General features: G+C 37.3%; 1 protein-coding gene across 1 annotated transcript in view; it reads left to right on the top strand.

Annotated features, from left to right (window-relative positions):
- Positions 1-18,564, top strand: part of INTU (inturned planar cell polarity protein) — an 80,384-nt gene that overhangs the window by 44,976 nt on the left and 16,844 nt on the right. The window contains exons 6-9 of the mRNA XM_021681469.1: positions 1,009-1,098; positions 9,291-9,368; positions 12,351-12,540; positions 14,224-14,277. Of these exons, the coding sequence (XP_021537144.1) occupies positions 1,009-1,098; positions 9,291-9,368; positions 12,351-12,540; positions 14,224-14,277 (412 nt within the window). The remainder of the gene's footprint in view (positions 1-1,008; positions 1,099-9,290; positions 9,369-12,350; positions 12,541-14,223; positions 14,278-18,564) is intronic.

Genomic DNA, 18,564 nt, shown 5'->3' with positions numbered 1-18,564 from the left:
TCGCCGAGCAGGGAGCCCGATGCGGGGCTCGATCCCAGGACCCCGGGATCATGACCTGAGCCGAAGGCAGACGCTTAACGACTGAGCCACCCAGGCACCCCTATTTTTAAACTTTGTTAAGGCAAAAGTAATACTCCTTTTGAAAAGAATCTATTTATGTTTAAAATCCCACACACTTATCTATTGCAGTATAGAAGATACATTAAATCCTAAGGACTCAACAGATAAAGACTGATATATGTATTCTAGTTTAAAGAAAAAAAACACTGAATATATTTTTATTTTATTTTCTTCCCACCACCTACCCGCACTACAGGATGGAATCATTATACTTTCTATGTTTTCATAATTCATTATTATATCTCTTTTTAGATCACATTTAATTTGTTTTCCAAGTTGATTAAAGTATAATAAACTGCATATATGTAAAATGTACAATCTGATCAGTTTCAACAGAGATGTATAGACCCTGAAACCATCATCAGAATGAATATATACATTATTCTAAACGTTTCCTTGAGAACATGTTTAAATCTGACTCATATTTTGGTTATTTGCTATGTACTTATGTCCTGTATTGAATTATTATCTTGTGAGCTGGGACCGTGTCTTCCTTTTTTTGTAATTTCTCTTAATAAATCATGTTCATAAATAGGCAGCGAGAAAAGATTTGTTAAATTAGCCTATTAATGGAAGCTTTCTTTTGAAAAAAATAGCATATAATCATTTAATGTTAATGAAAGAATTTCAATACTTTTTGCTGTAATAGTTCTACTTTTGTTTGACCAGAGCTTTTTGTAGGTTTTAAAAAATATTTCACAGAATATATTTTTGTTGTTATATAATTACTTTCCCTTTCTGTGTGGCAGTTAGGTATATGCCAAGAAATTTGCTTATTCAGCATGCAGTTCTTAAATCATACCATGTGTAATCTTTTATGAGTGACTGTTTATAATTTTATGACCGTTAAAGATATTCTAACTTTATTTTCACTCTGTTTTTTCTTAGCTCATCCCTTCTTTTAAATGAGAAACAAATCCATGTGGCTTATTGGAAAGAATCTGACAAGTTGTTGTTAATTGGCCTGCCTGCTGAAAAGTAAGTTGAGATCTTTTTTTAACCTTAAAATCATTTCTAAAATACTGCTAACAAAGTCTATTTCATTAAAATAATGATATTTTTGTCAAAAGCAAACTCCTTCAAACAGTTTTACAGTTTAAAAAGATCTGTTACACCAGTGCAATAGCTACCATGTTAATTTGGTATTAAAAAATACAGAAAAGGGGCACCTGGGTGGCTCAGTTGGTGAAGCATCCAACTCTTGATTTCAGCTCAGGTCATGATGTCAGGGTCCTGGGGTCGGGCTCTGCGCTGAGCATGGAGCCTGCTTGAGATTCTCTCTCTCTCCCTCTGCCCTTCTCCCCACTTGCTCTTTCTCTCTTTCTCTCTCAAAATAATTAATTAATTAATTAATTAAAACAAAAACAGAAAAGTGCTGGGAACAATTAGTAAGGGCAGGGCTTTCAGTACACTTCCTTCTGAGATGTGGCCAGTACAGAAATGTCTGAGAGAATGACCTTCTCTGCTCAAACTTTTGACAAGTTCGTGGTTTGGATTTTATGTGTTCATAGTTTTTTACTGTTGGAGATTTTGGAGAATTATAGGTCAAGCAGAAAGGTGTTTGGCCCTGATGTTGAGCACCTTTGACAAAAATACAGTTGACCCTTGAATAACATGGGCTCGAATTGCATTGATCCACTTATATGTGGGGATTTTTTCAATAAATATATTGGAAAAATTTTTGGAGATTTGTGACAGTATGAAAAAACTTGCAGATGAACTGCATAGCCTAGAAATACTGAAAAAATTGAGAAAAAGGTATATCATGAATGCATAAAATACATGTAGATACTAGTCTGTTTTATCATTACTACCATAAAATATATACAAGGCTATTATTAAAAGTTAAAATTTATCAAAACTCATAAAAATTTATCAAACACTTGGATGGAGCAATTCACAGTTGAGAGAGATGTGAACAAATGTAAAGATGCAGTATTAATTCATAACTGCATAAAATTAACTATAGTGCATACTGTACTACTGTAATAATTTCATTGCCGCCTCCTATTGCTATTGCAGTGAGCTCGTGTTATGATTATCTGCTTAAAACTTGCTGTGACACTGATCATCTCTGTATGAGCAGTTTGTCTTTCCAGTAAATTGTATATTGCAGTAAAAAGTGATTTCTCACAGTTCTTGTATATTTTTCATTGTGTTTAGTGCAGTGCATAAACCTGAATAACACCAGGAGACCCATATGAAGTGCCACTGGTAATGCTGGAAGTGCTCCCAAGAAGCAGAGAAAAGTTTATGACATTATAAGAAAAAGTTGAATTGCTTGATATGTACTGTAGATTGAGGTCTGCAGGGTGCCTGGGTGGCTCAGTCAGTTAAGCATCTGCCTTCGGTCCAGGTCATGATCCCAGGGTCCTGGATCTAGTCCCGCATTGGGCTCCCTGCTCAGCGGCGAGCCTGCTTCTCCCTCTCCCTCTGCCGGCAGCTCCCCCTGCTTGTGCTTGTTCTCTCTCTCTGACAAATAAATAAAGTCTTAAAAAAAAAAAAAAGATTGAGGTCTGCAACTGCAGTTGCCTGCCATTTCAAGGTAAATCCAGCATACGGGCCATTGTAAAAAAGAAAAGGAAATGCATGAGGTTGTCACTTCAGTTACGCCAGCAGGTGCAAAAGCACTGCACTTTTTGTGGAATAGCTTTTTATCGTGTATTGAAAATCCAGCTTTTAGGTAGGTATAGGATTGCTATAGGAAAGGCATACCTATAGACTCTAATATGATTTAAGAAAAAGCAGTCATTATATGACAACTTAAGGCAAAAAGAAGGTGGAAGATCTAAAGCGGGAGGATTTAATGCTGGCAAAGGATGGCTTGACAATTTTACAAGGAGGTTTAACTTTAAAAATGTCAAGGTAACAGGAGAAGCAGATTCTGCTAAGAGACAGCAGATGAGTTCCCAGGTGCCATTAAGAAAATCAGTGAGGAGAAAGGATATCTGCCTCAAGGTTTTTAATACAGACAAAAGTGCCCTATTTTGGGGGAAAAAATGTTGCATAGGACATTAGTAAAGAAGAAAAGTGAGCACCAGGATTTAAGGCAGGAAGGAATAGGCTAACTCTACTGTTTTGTGCCAACGCATTTGGATTTATGATCAGGACTGCCCTTATCTATAAAGCTCGTAAACCCCAAACCTTGAAGGAAAAAGATAAATACCAGCTGCCAGTCTTTTGGTTGTACAACAAGAAGGCTTGGACATTGAAAACCCTTTTTCTGGATTGGTTCCATTGATGCTTTGTCCCTAAAATCAGAAAGTACTTTGCCTTTGAAAATTCTTTTGATATTGGACAATGCCCCTGGCCCCCGAAAACCCCATGCGTTCAACACTGAAAATGTCAGTCTACTTGCCCCCAAACACAGCATCTCTAATTCAGCCTCTAGGGTTCATTACACATGGTACTCGGTGGAAAGGATTGTCAGAATTGAAAGAATAGAAGAAAACCCCGTTAGAGAGAACATCATGAAAGTCTGGAAGGATTACACCACTGAAGATGCCATTGTTGTTATAGAAAAGGCCATGAAAGCCATCAAGCCTGAAACAATAAATTCCTGCTGGAGAAAATGGTGTCCAGATATTGTGCATGACTTCACAGGATTTATGAGAGCCAATCAAGGAAATCATGAAAGAGCCGATTAAGGAAATCATGCCAAATCATGGATATGGCAAAAAGGTGGCAGGGCCGGGGAGGTGAAGGGTTCAAGATAGAGATCTTGGAGAAATTCAAGAGCTAATAGATACCACATCAGAGGGATGAACAGAAGATGACTTGATGAAAATGAATACTTATGAACCAGTGCTAAATGATGAAGAAGAAGACATAGAAGTGCACATAGCAGTGCCAGAAAACAAATTGATAGTAGATAATCTGGCAGAAGGGTTCTGATTATTCATGACTGCTTTGGACTTCTTTTACGACATGGACCCTTCTATGATATGGGCACTGATAACAAAGCAAATGGTGGAAGAAGGTTTGATATAATATAGGAATGTTTTTAGAGAAACGAAAAAGCAGAGAAATTACCATATATTTCTATAAAGTTACACCGAGTGTGCCTGCCTCTCTTGCTTCCCCTTCCTCTTCCACATCTGCTGCCTCTGCCGCCCCTGAGACAGAAAGACCAACCCCTGCTCCTCCTCCTCAGCCTACTCAACATGAAGATGATGGGGATGAAGATCTTTATGATGACCCACTTCCACTTAATGAATAGTAAATAATTGCCATGCCAATAGCTAATAAACTTACCTGTTGTGTATGTGTGTGTCTTCATGTGAAAATCTGATAATTGTACAGCAAGAACTGTGTCATCATCATCATCGTCTACATATTGATTGTGTAGAACACCGTGTGCAAGACTCGTGTGGAAGGGAACAGTCTACCCTTACCTAGACATAAGGGGATTGATATTTAATATAAAACTAATAACGTGTTAGTTTTCTGTTTTATAATTTTGCTTTCAAAAAATTATATTACCGGGCGCCTGGGTGGCTCAGTTGGTTAAGCGACTGCCTTCGGCTCAGGTCATGGTCCTGGAGTCCTGGGATCGAGTCCCACATCGGGCTCCTGGCTCGGCGGGGAGCCTGCTTCTCCCTCTGACCCTCTCCCCTCTCATGCTGTTTCTCTCTCTCTCTTTTTCTCAAATAAATAAATAAATAAAATCTTTAAAAAAAAAATTATATTACCATGCAGTATGCCTCTCCTTCTTGTAACGGGGGAAAACTGCGTATCAGTCTATTATCACAGGTAAGTGATTTTTAAAAAAATGTAACAGTGTTTCCAGTACTGTGTTATGAATATAATATGGTATTTCCTAAAAATGTTTTAATGATTCATTCTCTAGTGTATGGGTTAGGCTACCATGAAGCAATACTGTCAGTTACACTAGGGTACCATAAAGCAATCATATTGCTGCTGCTTCGTTATCAATGGATTGTCTGTAAATAGATATGAATTTCTTTTTAACATTATCTTTTCATTTTGGATGTTTAGTGTTAGTAACACGTGTAACATCTGTAGTGTCTTGTATTCTATAAGCCAGTATTGACATAGGTACTAACAAATAGATGACTCATCTTGTAAACAGATGATACAAACTTATGGTATCGATTTCTCTTCTTATGGTTTTCTTAATAACATTTTAATAAACATTTTCTTTCCTCTAGCTTACTGTATTGTAAGAATACAGTGTATAATACGTATGACATACAAAATGTGTTTTAATCAACTGTTTATGTTATCACTAAGGCTTTCAGTCAACAGTAGGCTATTAGTATTTAAGTTTTGGGGGGTTAAAAAGTTATACTTGGATTTTCAACTGCCTGGGGTATTGGGACCCTTAGCCCCTGCATTGTTCAAGGGTCAACTGTAACGAATATTTAACTTTAAAGTGACGTCTCTAATGGTATATCTTGTATTATCATTTTCTCCTTCTTAACTTTTTGCAAGTATTTTGAAATATATCTTATTTTTATAGTTGGAGGTAAGAGCTGGGTTGACATTTATAATGAGCAGACCGTGAACCCAGGGACTGCATTAGGTAGTTTACATTCATTAATCTCATTTAATCTTCAAAATCATCCCCAGATGTACTTTGTGATCCCTGGCCCCATTTTATAAATGAGGAAAGTAAAACCAAGAGAAGATTAAATAACTTGCCAAAGGTCACATAACTGGCAAGAAGCAGAATTGCAAATTGAAGGAGAGTCTTTATGAATTCTTTCTATTACATTGCTTCCCTAATGTCATTAGGCATTAAAAGCTGTCGGGAAATGGGATAGGAATATGGAGAACAGCCCCAAGGAGAGGGATTTAACTAGTGTTAGACGAGTCTTGTGTCCCTGTTCAATGATTTTTTTAAAACTTGTAATTTAGACTCTTCCCTGCTTTAAAAAAAGTGGGCAACTTCTGTTAAACTATGAACACATTTTAGTTTTAACTTTTTGGTCCATAGAATCATATATTATCTGCCAAATAGTAATCAAATATCAAAATAAATACTATAGTATGTGAATGACACAACTTAAGGGAATGCCAGTTTAGATAACTTTTCTTTCTTTTTTTTTTTTTTAAGATTTTATTTATTTATTTGACAGAGAGAGAGACAGTGAGAGGGGGAACACAAGCAGGGGGAGTGGGAGAAGCAGAATTCCCACCGAGCAGGGAGCCCGACGCAGGGCTCGATCCCAGGACCCCGGGATCATGACCTGAGCCAAAGGTAGACGCCCAACGACTGAGCCACCCAGGTGCCCCTAGATAACTTTTCTTTTGGTGTTTCTTTAAGCTTCCCAAGGAAGAAAAAAGTATTATAAAATGCATTATACAGCCAATCTGAACACAAATATGACTATTTTCTATTGATAATTTTGTTAACCAGATTTCTTTCATTATATAGCAGTGTATTAGTTATCTATTCCTGGATAACAAATTACGCCAAAACTTAGGGACTTAAAACAGTAGACATTTATTATCTCATAGGTGTTTTTGTGAGTCAGGAATTCATGAGCAACTTAGCTGGGTGATTCTGGCTCAGGATCTGTCTTAATGTTGCAGTCAAAATGTTGGCCAAGGACACAGTTATCTGAAGGCTGACCTGCAGCTAGAGCATCTGCTTCCAAGATGACTTACACACATGGCCATTATCAGGAGGCGTTAATTCCTTGCCACATGGATCTCTCCATAGAGCTGCTCGAGTGTCCTTACATGTCAGCTGACTTCCCCCAAAGCAAGTGATAGAGAAATAGATTTCTTCAAAATAGAGAAAGAGGGGAAGCTGACTTAGTCTTAGAAATGATGCAGTCATTTCCACCATATACCGTTTGTTAGAAGTGAGTTAACTAAGTCCAGCCCACACTCAGGGGGAGGGAAATTAAGCCCTACCTCTTGAGGGGAAGAGTACTGAACAATTTGTGGACATGTTTTTATACCACAAACAGGAACTCCAAAAGAGGCTACAATGAAAAATATCAAAACAATTGTGTTTTAAAGGTATCTAATTTGGGACAGAAAGAGATAAGATCTATCATGAATGCGTGGTTCACATTTTTTAAAAATTTTGTTTCTGCTCTCATCTTTGTTATTTTTTTCCTTCTATTGCCTTTGGGCTTTGTTTGTTCTTTTTCTAGCTCCTTTAGGGGTAAGGTTCGGTTGTTTATTTGATACTTTTTAAAATTTATCAAGGTAGGCCTGTATTGCTATAAACTTCCCTCTTAGAACAGCTTTTGCTACATCCCCAAGATTTTGGACCATTGTGTTTTCATTTTCATTTGTCTCCTGTGTTTCCTGTGTGGTTCAGAATGTTTAACGTGAGGGGTAATGGTGCTGTGACATAGACTACATGGTGTCTCTCTTTAACCAGCTAATTTGTATTTTTCTGTCTAAAAAGGGACTCTGAGGAACCCCTCTAGAGTGCTGCCTTAGGCCAGTGGGTTGGATTATGAAAAATACAGTTGTTTTGAAAACCGATTATAAGCTACTTTAGGATATAATGGCAGGGTAAAACATTTGTCTTTCAACTTTTATAATAGCCCAAAAGGTAGATGAAAGAAAGCAGGTAATGCAGTGGTATGCTACACATAGTAGACAGACTAGGGTAAGGAAGGCCCAGCTAAAGAACTGAGCAGAGACTGCTCAGCCACATTCTGATGCTACCAGCCAAATTAATTATGCAGATAGAGACAGTTTGCAGGAGGGATTTTACTCTGAAGCCGAAAAAAGGTGGTCACAGCTGAGCTCTGGATCAAGGTTGTGCTGCATAGGGGATGTTCTAGCCAATTTCCCAATCTTTTTTACTCGGTGGTAGGCATAGAGGGTGTCCCTAAATGTTAGTCATTCCTATCCTGGAGAACTTGGCTTGATAAATTGGAATGAATTTGAAGATCACCTTTATTCCACTCTGTGCCAGATTCTTTTCCTCATTCCATCTTGTTTCACATAACCGTGAAAGATAGGAATTATTGGGTGCCTGGGTGGCTCAGTTGGTTAAGCGACTGCCTTCGGCTCAGGTCATGATCCTGGAGTCCCGGGATCGAGTCCCGCATTGGGCTCCCTGCTCAGCAGGGGGTCTGCTTCTCCCTCTGACCCTCTTCCCTCTCATGCTCTCTGTCTCTCATTCTCTCTCTCAAATAAACAAATAAAATCTTTAAAAAAAAAAAAAGAAAGATAGGAATTATGATTCTAATATGTTCAAATTGAGAAATAGAGTATTGAGAGATCATGCACAAGCACCTCCCCATTCCCAATTAATAGGTCTTTGTGCCTCCAATGCTGTGCATGTGGTTAGTAATTGAAGTGGCAGCCCTGGGATTTTTTTCCCATTTGTCTTAATGCCACAGCCTGTGTATCTTCCTGTTTGCCACTGTGCCTTTTACAAGCAAAATGAGAAAAGTGCTACCCCACAGAAAATTGGGTGGGGTGTATAATCCAGGAATATGTGTTTTCAGAGGGGAGATCATCTTCCTGTGATGGCTGCAGTATATAGTGGGAAACCCAATCAGGAAGTCCTTGTGAGCTAGTAGAATAACTTCAGAACTAAGAAGATGGATGCCCACAAGCAGGTTCTACTCCCTTTGTGTCCTTGCCCAAGTTACTTAATTTCTTGGGCCTCAGTTTACCCATCATATAATAGGAATAATAAGACCTACTTTGTAGGATTTTTATCAGGCTTCAGTGAAAAAAATGTTAAGTCCATTTCTTTCTTCTACATTCTTTCCTTTCTCTATTTCATTTAGGGGTGTCTTTGGTCACCGGAGTTGGGAGGTTCACTTGAGATCTGGGTAATACTGGAAAGTGTCAAGAATTTAGCATTTTTTTCTATGGGCCCAGGTACTGCACTACTTTATATGCATTAATTTTATGTAATCCTCAAAATGAACCTGAGAAGGGCTTAGTGATTATTGCCCCACTTTACACATGAGGAAACTAAACCCTAGAGAGGCTTAAATAATTTCTGTATAGGTGGTGATATCAAAGTCCCTACTAGACCCATGCTAGAATTCCAAATCTAGTCATCGGAGTCTTTATTGCTAATACAGTAAACAGCCAGCTATACTAGCGGTTGACACACAGACTTTTCACATTCTTTATGTATAAAATGTAAAAATGTTCTGCTTCTTTTAGATATGTATCATTTGGTTATGTTATAAATGCGTTTGTGCTTTTTTTAGAGTTCCTCTTCCTCAGCTAAGGAATATGATAGGAGATGTTGCCCAAACCTTAAAATTTATGTATGGTTCTTTAGATAGGTAAGTACTTCTGTGAATTGAATCTCAAGTTTTTGTTTATTTGTTTTTTTAAAAAAAACTTTTAGTCACAGAGAATAAACTGATGGTTACCAGAGGGGAGGTAGGTGAGGGGATGGGGGAAATAGGTGATGGGGATCAAGGAGTGTACCTGACGTGATGATCACTGGGTGTTGTATGGAGGTGTTGAATCACTATATTGTACACCTGAAACTAACATAACACTGTATGCTAACTATACTGGAATTAAAAGTTAATAAAAAATAATATTAAAAAATAATGAAGATGGGGCGCCTGGGTGGCTCAGTCGGTTAAACGTCTGCCTTCGGCTCAGGTCATGATCCCGGGGTCCTGGGATCGAGCCCCACATTGGGCTCCCTGCTCCACGGGAGGCCTGCTTCTCCCTCTCCCACTGCTCCTGCTTATGTTCCTGCTCTCACTATCTCTCTCTCTGTCAAATAAATAAAGAAAATCTTTAAAAAAAATAATGAAGATATCAATGCTCATAAAAAATGAATCTCAAGTTTTAAGTGTATGATTCTTTTTTTTTAAAGTGAAGATATTTCTACTTTTTTTTTAAAGGTTTTATTTATTTGACAGAGAGAGAGAGAGCACAAGCAGGGGGAGCGGCAGGGAGAGGGAGAGGGAGATGCAGGCTCCCCGAGGAGCAGGGAGCCCGATGTGTGGGGTTCAGTCCCGGGACCCTGGGATCTGGACCTGAGCCAAAGGCAGTCACTTAACCAACTGAGCCACCCAGGCGCCCCTAAGTGTATGATTCTAAATCCCTTTTGCACTTAATACTTTTCCTTGGTTGGCAAGTTAGTTATTTGGTTTTTTTTCTTCTTCCTCTAATTTTTTCATCCTTTATTACTGGCTTTATTTTATAGTTCTAGGCAGTTTTTCACTTGATCCATTGCTTTTTCTTTTTTGGTCTCATGTTAGTTTAGTGAAATAATGTGAAATAGTGAAAAAACCACAATTATATTCTGATTTGACAGACTTCTATAGTAGCAAATGTACAAGCATTTCAAAACAGATACAGAAGAGATACAGAATTTTTTAAATGTTGTGTTTTTCTCTGATTTTATGAGAGCATTGTCAAATTTATTGTCCTAAAATGTGGTTCTTCTTAAAAAAATATTAGTAAAAAAATGCACTATTTAAATAAATAAATGACACAGTAAAAAAGTTATTGACTAGTTTCATGTGTATCATTTCATATCTTTTCTATACAATATGAATACAGTCCACATACTTTTTTAATATACATGGGCTCATATTATGCATATTTTTCCTGCTTCTTGCTTTTTTAACCTTACGGTAAAATATGATGCATCTTTCTTGATCTGAAGGAGGCAGTTTGAGGTAACTTCAACATTTGAACCCATAAAATTATGGATGAAAAATAGATTTTTCTGTTTGTGGGATTTTTCTAAGTCCCAGAACTTCAGTGAACTAAAATGATACCTTTGCTTTAAAAGCCCTAAGAGTATATCAATAGAAAAATCCAAAAACAGTTTATACGTTTTCCTAAACCATAGCAGCATCAGCTGTCTGTTTATCCATCATGGATCTTTGTTGTTGCTGTTCTCAAAGCAGCCTTGAAAGAATTTTCTGTGACTGTGCCATCGGTATTGTCTAGTTTGCAGAGTTCTCCTCCGAGCCTCTGAAGAGACACATCCCTCTCAAACCCAGTTACTAATTAGCATTTTCCAAACGTGTCAACTACAAAAGGCCGGGCAGCCACAAACAGTGCTTTTACGTTCTGTTAAATAAGAAAATTTTTAGCCAATGAAGAGTAAGGGTATGGTTGTAAACTACCTCTGTAAATTTACACCGGGTGAGCAAACCTTGCTATGTTTTGCCTTAATTAAAGCTTTATGTTTTCATAAAACCAGAGATAATTAAAGATTAAATTCCTGCAATGAATTCCATACTTTAAGACAATCAATTGGGGTTGTTCTGCAGGTTGCAATGGAATAGGTTAGGGGCAGAGGGACTCTTAATTTCTGTAAATTTCATTTTGAAATTCAGATTCCATTGACTTGGAATTATTGCCAAATTGGCAGCAAATTTTAGTTTCTTCTTGTTCTGGTGAGAAAGGCAAACTAAGATAGTAAATGTGAAGATCCATTGAGTTCTTAAGACCAAGAAGCAGTAAGGATCCAAGATGTTGTTAGTAGTCATTTTGTAGCAATTTTTAATAAGCCTTTTTCTAATTATGAAAGATATTAAAGGCACATTGTGAAAAATTATGATAAGACTAAAAAGACTTAATTTTTTTTAAGTTGTAAGCTGGTTATTTCCCTGTGAGGCATAGAAAATTGATTATATATTGACAAAGATACCTACCTAGTAAAAGCAGTGATAAGATTCAAAGCCTGGGGCGCCTGGGTGGCTCAGACGGTTAAGCATCTGCCTTCGGCTCAGGTCATGATCCCAGGGTCCTGGGATCGAGTCCCGCATCGGGCTCCCTGCTCCTTGGGAGCCTGCTTCTCCCTCTGCTTCTCTCTCTCTCTCTCTCTCTCTGTCTCTCATGAATAAATAAATAAAATCTTAAAAAAAAAAAAAAGATTCAAAGCCCGATATGTTCTATTACAAAGCTCAAAATCTCTTTATTATTCCATCTTGCCTGAAAGATATTGGGAATTTAAATGGTTAAGAGATAAGTAAAAGCAACTTACTTCCCCCCTCCCACAAAAAGGGTACTTCCAGCCCATTCTATTGTAGATACACCATTTGTGTTAGCCCTGTGGTTCTTCCATAATACCATCTACTCAGTACATTTGAAAGTAGGTTTTTGGGTAAAAAATATTGACAGGATGAACTTCTTAACACATTCCATCAGTAACATAGCAGTAATTCTTCATAAGGAGTAAGGAAGAGAGCCTGTGTAGTTGGGAAAGATCCAGTCTCTTTAGGAGCATACAAAAGATAACCACCGTTTTCACATGTTGTTCTGACTTACAACCCTTGTTTCTTCAGTGCCTTTTGCCAGGTTGAGAATGTTCCTCGTTTGGATCATTTTTTCAACTTGTTCTTTCAAAGAGCACTTCAGCCTGCTAAACTACATTCCGGTGCCAGTCCGAGCGCACAACAATATGATGCTTCCAGTGCAGTGCTTTTAGACGGTCTCCCTGGAGTTCGATGGCTCACGCTTCCGCAGGAAATCAAGGTAGTCTCGGGGATCATAAATAAAAGTCAGAACCAGTTGCCTTGTGATTTTTTATTTTCTCTCTTTTTTAGACTTTTTGTTATTTTCAGGATTGTGGGTAAGAGTTAAAAGAAGCCATTGGTTAGTGAGGTAAGAGCTCCAGTACAGTGAACTTAGAAAGATAAATATTTCTTTCTAAATAGAAATTAGATCTCTCATCTTACTTTAACATTTAAGAGTTTTCCAAACTTATAATGCGTTTCAAAAATCATAATTATGTGGTATGTCTTCCTTTTTTTTGTTTGTCAGATGTTCTTTTTTTTAAATGTCATTTTTCCTAAGGTACACTGGAATAGTTTAAGAGAAAAGATACTTTGCGGGGCGCCTGAGTGGCTCAGTCGTTAAGCGTCTGCCTTCGGCTCAGGTCATGATCCCAGGGTCCTGGGATCGAGCCCCGCATCGGGCTCCCTGCTCAGCGGAGAGCCTGCTTCTCCCTCTCCCACTCCCCCTGCTTATGTTCCCTCTCTCACTGTGTCTCTCTCTGTCAAATAAATAAATAAAATCTTAAAAAAAAAAAAGAAAAGATACTTTGCCTGTTGTCTTAAGGAATGCCAAGAAACAATTACAGTAACGTTGTACATTAGCCTATAGAGTTCAGTAATGGGAATAGCAACCTTAAACATTAACATTTGTGAGATCAAAATTCACAAGTAGGTAATTTTCTTTTTGTCCTTTAGTTTTTCACAAGAGAAACCATACCCCAAAAAGGAGTACATGAAATATTTGCTAGATAAAAATGTAGGTCACAAATGAGTAATAAGTAAATGTGTGAAAAGCATTGAAAGGCATGACTAATGTTTCCAAAGCTTTAGTCATCTCAGTAAGACACAGTTTGTGCAACAGTCCTGCAGAGAGTGCCTTGGCCCTTAAAAGAAAAAAAACGGATTCTTTTCCACAAATCACATATATGCTACAACCTTTAATTGCCAATAGTTTTCAATTTATATATATGCATTACAGATTAAACTACAAATTAAATTTATTCTGTTTTTAAATTTTGAATGCTTCGTGGAGGAACAAATACATGAAAGAGTTCAGGCAATTTCCATAGAAACGAAAGCTAAATCCTAAGTAAGATTTTTCTAATAACTCTGTAGGGAAGCTAAACTGTGCCAGATTCCAGGGTAACACTTGCCTTTATGTTTTAATCCATAAATAAAGAGAGTCCTTTTATAGAGAATGTAAGAAAGACACAGGGAAGAATGTTGATATTTTCAAAGAATCTAACTGTTGAGAAATACACAGGAAATAGAAGGGGGAAAAAAGCCTCAAAATAGATTGGGTACATTAAGATTGATTATTTTTCTCTTAAGAATTTTAATAGGTTCAAAAATTTTCTAACTCAAAACTGGAAAGCAATTTTTAACCTCATAAATTATTTTGCATTGAATACAGAGTGAAACTCATTTTGCAATAATCTAGATTTAATTGAAAAGTGACTGTATGTTAAATAAATTTTTTTATGTAATTCCAAAGCTTAAAAGCAACATGTTCTATTTTGGGACATTTCTTAAATATCACAAAGGAGAAAGATACTTACTCAATTCTTCAACTAATTATTAAGCACTTTTATGAGGCCATTACTAAACAATAACTAATATGAGTTAAATGGTTTGTGTTACTTTTTTTTTTCTTTTCACACAGATGGACCTAGACACAGCATTGAGCGACTTGGAGGCTGCAGATTTTGCAGAACTGGTGAGAGAACCAATGGATTTTAGGAAAGGCTCAATGTTGATTTCATATTTTATAAATCAGCCATTATTCTAAATATTTTTCAAGTGGGCATGTAATAATCTTGAACTATGTAGCATTGGGTCTCTATTTTGACATGAACAGAATCTATTTTGCTTGCCTTAAAATTTTCTACTCAGTTAAAAATATTTGTTACATAATGTATACATAATGATTAATTGCATTTAGAATCAATAAGAACCAGTCTTTGAGAGAAAGTACATACATTAATAGTAAAGTAAATAATTGAATTGTAATACTAAAGTAAGTAAAAACCCTATAGATACAAATTTCAATTAGAAGTACCAGTATGGTTTTTAATCTTTTTTAAAAAAATATATTTCCTAACTCTGTCCGATAAAAAGGCCTAGAAATAGTGGTCATCTCAGTAGTGATGAATGCCATTAGCACCCAGGCTATGGCATATAAATAATACTTCTCACTAAAAGGAACCAAGACTCCTAAGAGAAATGGCTGATTGCAAATTTGGGGCTGAAAATAATACAAGATAAGCCTGGCAATGTCTTGTTACTTCAGAAATCCAGAAGGCTTTAAAAAATACTGGGGTTAATGTAGGGTTCCAGTAATTAGGAGACAACTTGAAGAGGCTCCCACTTGAGCATCTGTAAGTGTAATAACTGCAGCAGATTGAAACCCATCAGATATGTTGAAGTCCATGAGTTCATAATTATACTCAAGAAAAAAAGAAACTTCTTGGTCAACTATGGAGGATGCTAGGGAACCAATTCATTACTGTGAAAACTGGCAACAAAGAGAAGGAAACAAACATTTATCTGCCCTTCTATCTGAACCATACCTCAAGGTTACCAAATAGAGATGAGGGGGAGTTCTCTTTATGGAAGTATTCTACTTAACATACCAAGAAAGAATGACAGAACTGGAATATTACCGTATTGCAATTTTCACAATGAATTAATGGGTCTAAGCAAAGGTCATCAGTAGTTGTTACTATCATGAAAAGGAAGACAACCAAGTAGTGTGTGGGTCATGATGGAAGCACACAAATTACTTATAAAATATTTTTGATGAAGTCTCAAGATCTAACTACCACTATATACGAAATACTAGGGACAGGGACATGTTAAATGACCCCATTGGGGGGGCGAGATTATAATCATCAAATCCAGAGTAGGAAATACAATAAGACAATTTCTTCAACAAATAAAAGGGAGCGGGGAGAAACTGAGAGAGCCTATCAGTCACAAGAGACTTAAGAAACATATCAACCAATTTTAATATGTGGACCTTACTTGGATCCTGATTCAAACAAACAAAATTTTTAAAAACATCGACGAGAATTGTGGAAGACTGATGAATCACAGACCTGTACCTCTGAAACAAATAATACATTATATGTTGTTTAAAAAAAGAAAAAAAAGAAGATAGTAGGAAGGGAAAAATGAAGGGTGGGGAATTGGAGGGGGAGACTATGGACTCTGAGAAACAAACTGAGGGTTCTAGAGGGGAGGGGGGTGGGGGGATGGGTTAGCCTGGTGATGGGTATTAAAGAGGGCACGTACTGAATGGAGCACTGGGTGTTATACGGAAACAATGAATCATGGAACACTACATCAAAAATTAATGATGTAATGTATGGTGATTAACATAACATAATAAAATAAAATTTGAAAACAACATCTACGAGACAATCAAGGAAATATAAACACTGATGTTGGATATTAGGTGAGAATAATTTTTTTAAATCCTTCTGTTTTAGAGATATACTCTGAAGTATTTACAGATAAAATCATATAACATCCGTTACTGGTTTTGAAATAATTCAGCAGGGAGAGTAAAGAAGGAGAGAGGGATATTGATGAGACAAGATTAGCCATGGACTAGTCATAGTTAAAGCTGGGTGATGATGGGCACCTAAGAGCTAATTACATGATTCTATGTTTGTATTTGCTAAAATTGTCGGTAAGAAAAGTTCTCTTAAAGGGGTGCCTGGGTGGCTCAGTTAAGTATCTAACTCTTGGCCTCAGCTCAGGTCTTGATCTCAGGGTCATGAGTTCAGGCCCCCCATTGGGCTCCACGTGGGGCATGGAGCCACTTTAAAAAAAGGAAGAAAAATTCTTTTAAAAGTAAATGGTGGGGGGAGAGGGGACCTGGGTGGCTCCGTTGGCTAAGTGACCTGATTTCAGCTCAGGTCATGATCTCAGGGTGCTGGGATGGAACCCTGCCCCAGCCCTGGAGGGAGTCTGCTTGAGGATTCTCTTTCTCCCTCTGCCTCTCACCCCCTCTTTGCGTGCGCATGCTCTCTCTCTCTCTCTCAAATAAATAAATCTTTAAAAAAAGTAAATGGGAAATTAGGATGTGGAAGCAGTGAGGGCTGGATCATAAGAAGATTGCTGGTAAAATCTTGATTGCTTTAAAGAGTACCTTAGTCTTTTTTTTTTTTTAAGATTTTTATCTTAAAAATTTATTATTACAAGCAGGGAGAGCAGCAGAGGGAGAGGGAGAAGCAGGCTCCATGGGGCTCCATCCCAGGACCCCAGGATCCTGACCTGAGCTGAAGGCCGACACTTAGCCACCCAGGTGCCCCAAGAGTGGCTTAGTCTTAACTAAGATCCTGAGCAAATGGAAGCATATTTTGTTTGTAAAAATAATGGAAACTTAAACGTGGTGAACTCCTCATAGGTCATAAATCTTTTCACTGATGGAGAATGTTTAGATAGACACTAAGCATTAGGAACAGTTTAAAGTATTAAAATATACAGGTTTTAGGAACTTATATCTGATAGGTTTCATTAAAACTCTAATTCCTGATTTATATAACATCACTTTAATGATCAGTGAAACTAACAGTATTTTCTATGATTAGACAAAGATCTATTGAGATTCCTTGGATGCAACATCAAGACACAATCTATAAAGAAAGAAGAAAATTGATAAATTGAGAATGTAAGATGGTACAACTACTTAGGAAAACAGTTTGGCAGTTTCTTAATAACCTAAATATATACCTACCACATGATTCAGTCATTCTGTTCTTCCAATTACCCAAGAGAAATGAAAGCCTATGTCAATACTAGACCTATACACAAATATTCATAACACCTTCATTTGTAAAGGCGAAAAGAAAACTGGAAACAATTCAGGTAACTCAAGTGTCCATCAGTGGGTTAATAGACAGACATATCGTGGCATGTTCATGCAAGGGAATACTACCCAGCAAAAAATTTGGCAGCAGTGTTGATGGAATTGTTATATGTCTTGATTTTGGTGATACTTAACATAGCTATACACATTTGTTGAAACTGGCAGAATAGTGGTACCTGGGTTGCTCAGTTGGTTAAGTGGCCTACTCTGGGTTTTAGCTCAGATCATGATCCCAAGGCCCTGGGATCGAGCCCTGCGTTGGGCTCACGCTCATCGTGGAGTCTACCTGAGGATTCTCTCCCTCTCTCTCTGTGCCCTTCCCCTCCTCTGTCTCTCGAATAAATAAATAAATCTTTTTTAAAAATTGGCAGAACAATTCACAGTGAATTTTACCTTAAAAAATGAAAATAAGGGTCTATTCTAAACTTTCTGTGAAATTAGATTTAAGATTTAATCTTGTATCCTAATTTTGTTTTCTTTAGTTTTAAAAATTATTATTAAGGTATAATTTATATTTGGTAATAAATTCTTCTGTGCCCCTTTATAGTCAACCCCTCTTCCTACCTCCAGCCCTTGGCATTTGTTTTGTTGATTTGTTTTTTGTCCCCAGAATGTCCTATGAATTGAATTAGATAATAGGTAATTTGGGGGGGCCTGACTTAGTTCACTTAACATAATGCATTTGAAATTCATTCATGCCATTGTATACATCTGTAATTTTGTCCTTTTTATTGCTGAGTAGTGTTCCATTGTATGAATGTATCACACTGTTTATCCGTTTCCCAGCTGAGAAATAATTAGGTTATTTCTAGTTTTTTAGTTTTCCTTAGGTTTCATTGCCTTTTTTATTTTTAAGATTTTATTTATTTATTTGACAGAGGGAGAGAGAGAAAGCATAAGCAGAGGGAGCAGCAGGCAGAGAGAGAAGCAGGCTTCCCGTGGAGCAGGGAGCCTGATGCAGGGCTCAATCCCAGGACCGTGGGATCATGACCTGAGCCGAAGGCAGACGCTTAACTGACTGAGCCACCCAGGCATCCCTCGTTGCTTTTTTTTTTTCAATTACAAAATTAATACATGCATATTGGGTAAAATGCAAGGGTGATTATTAAAAACAAATGTCCCACCTCC

Source organism: Neomonachus schauinslandi, chromosome 2 (genome assembly GCF_002201575.2).
Source record: "Neomonachus schauinslandi chromosome 2, ASM220157v2, whole genome shotgun sequence".
Classification (NCBI taxonomy): domain Eukaryota; kingdom Metazoa; phylum Chordata; class Mammalia; order Carnivora; family Phocidae; genus Neomonachus; species Neomonachus schauinslandi.
This window is presented reverse-complemented; position numbering and strand designations above follow the sequence as displayed.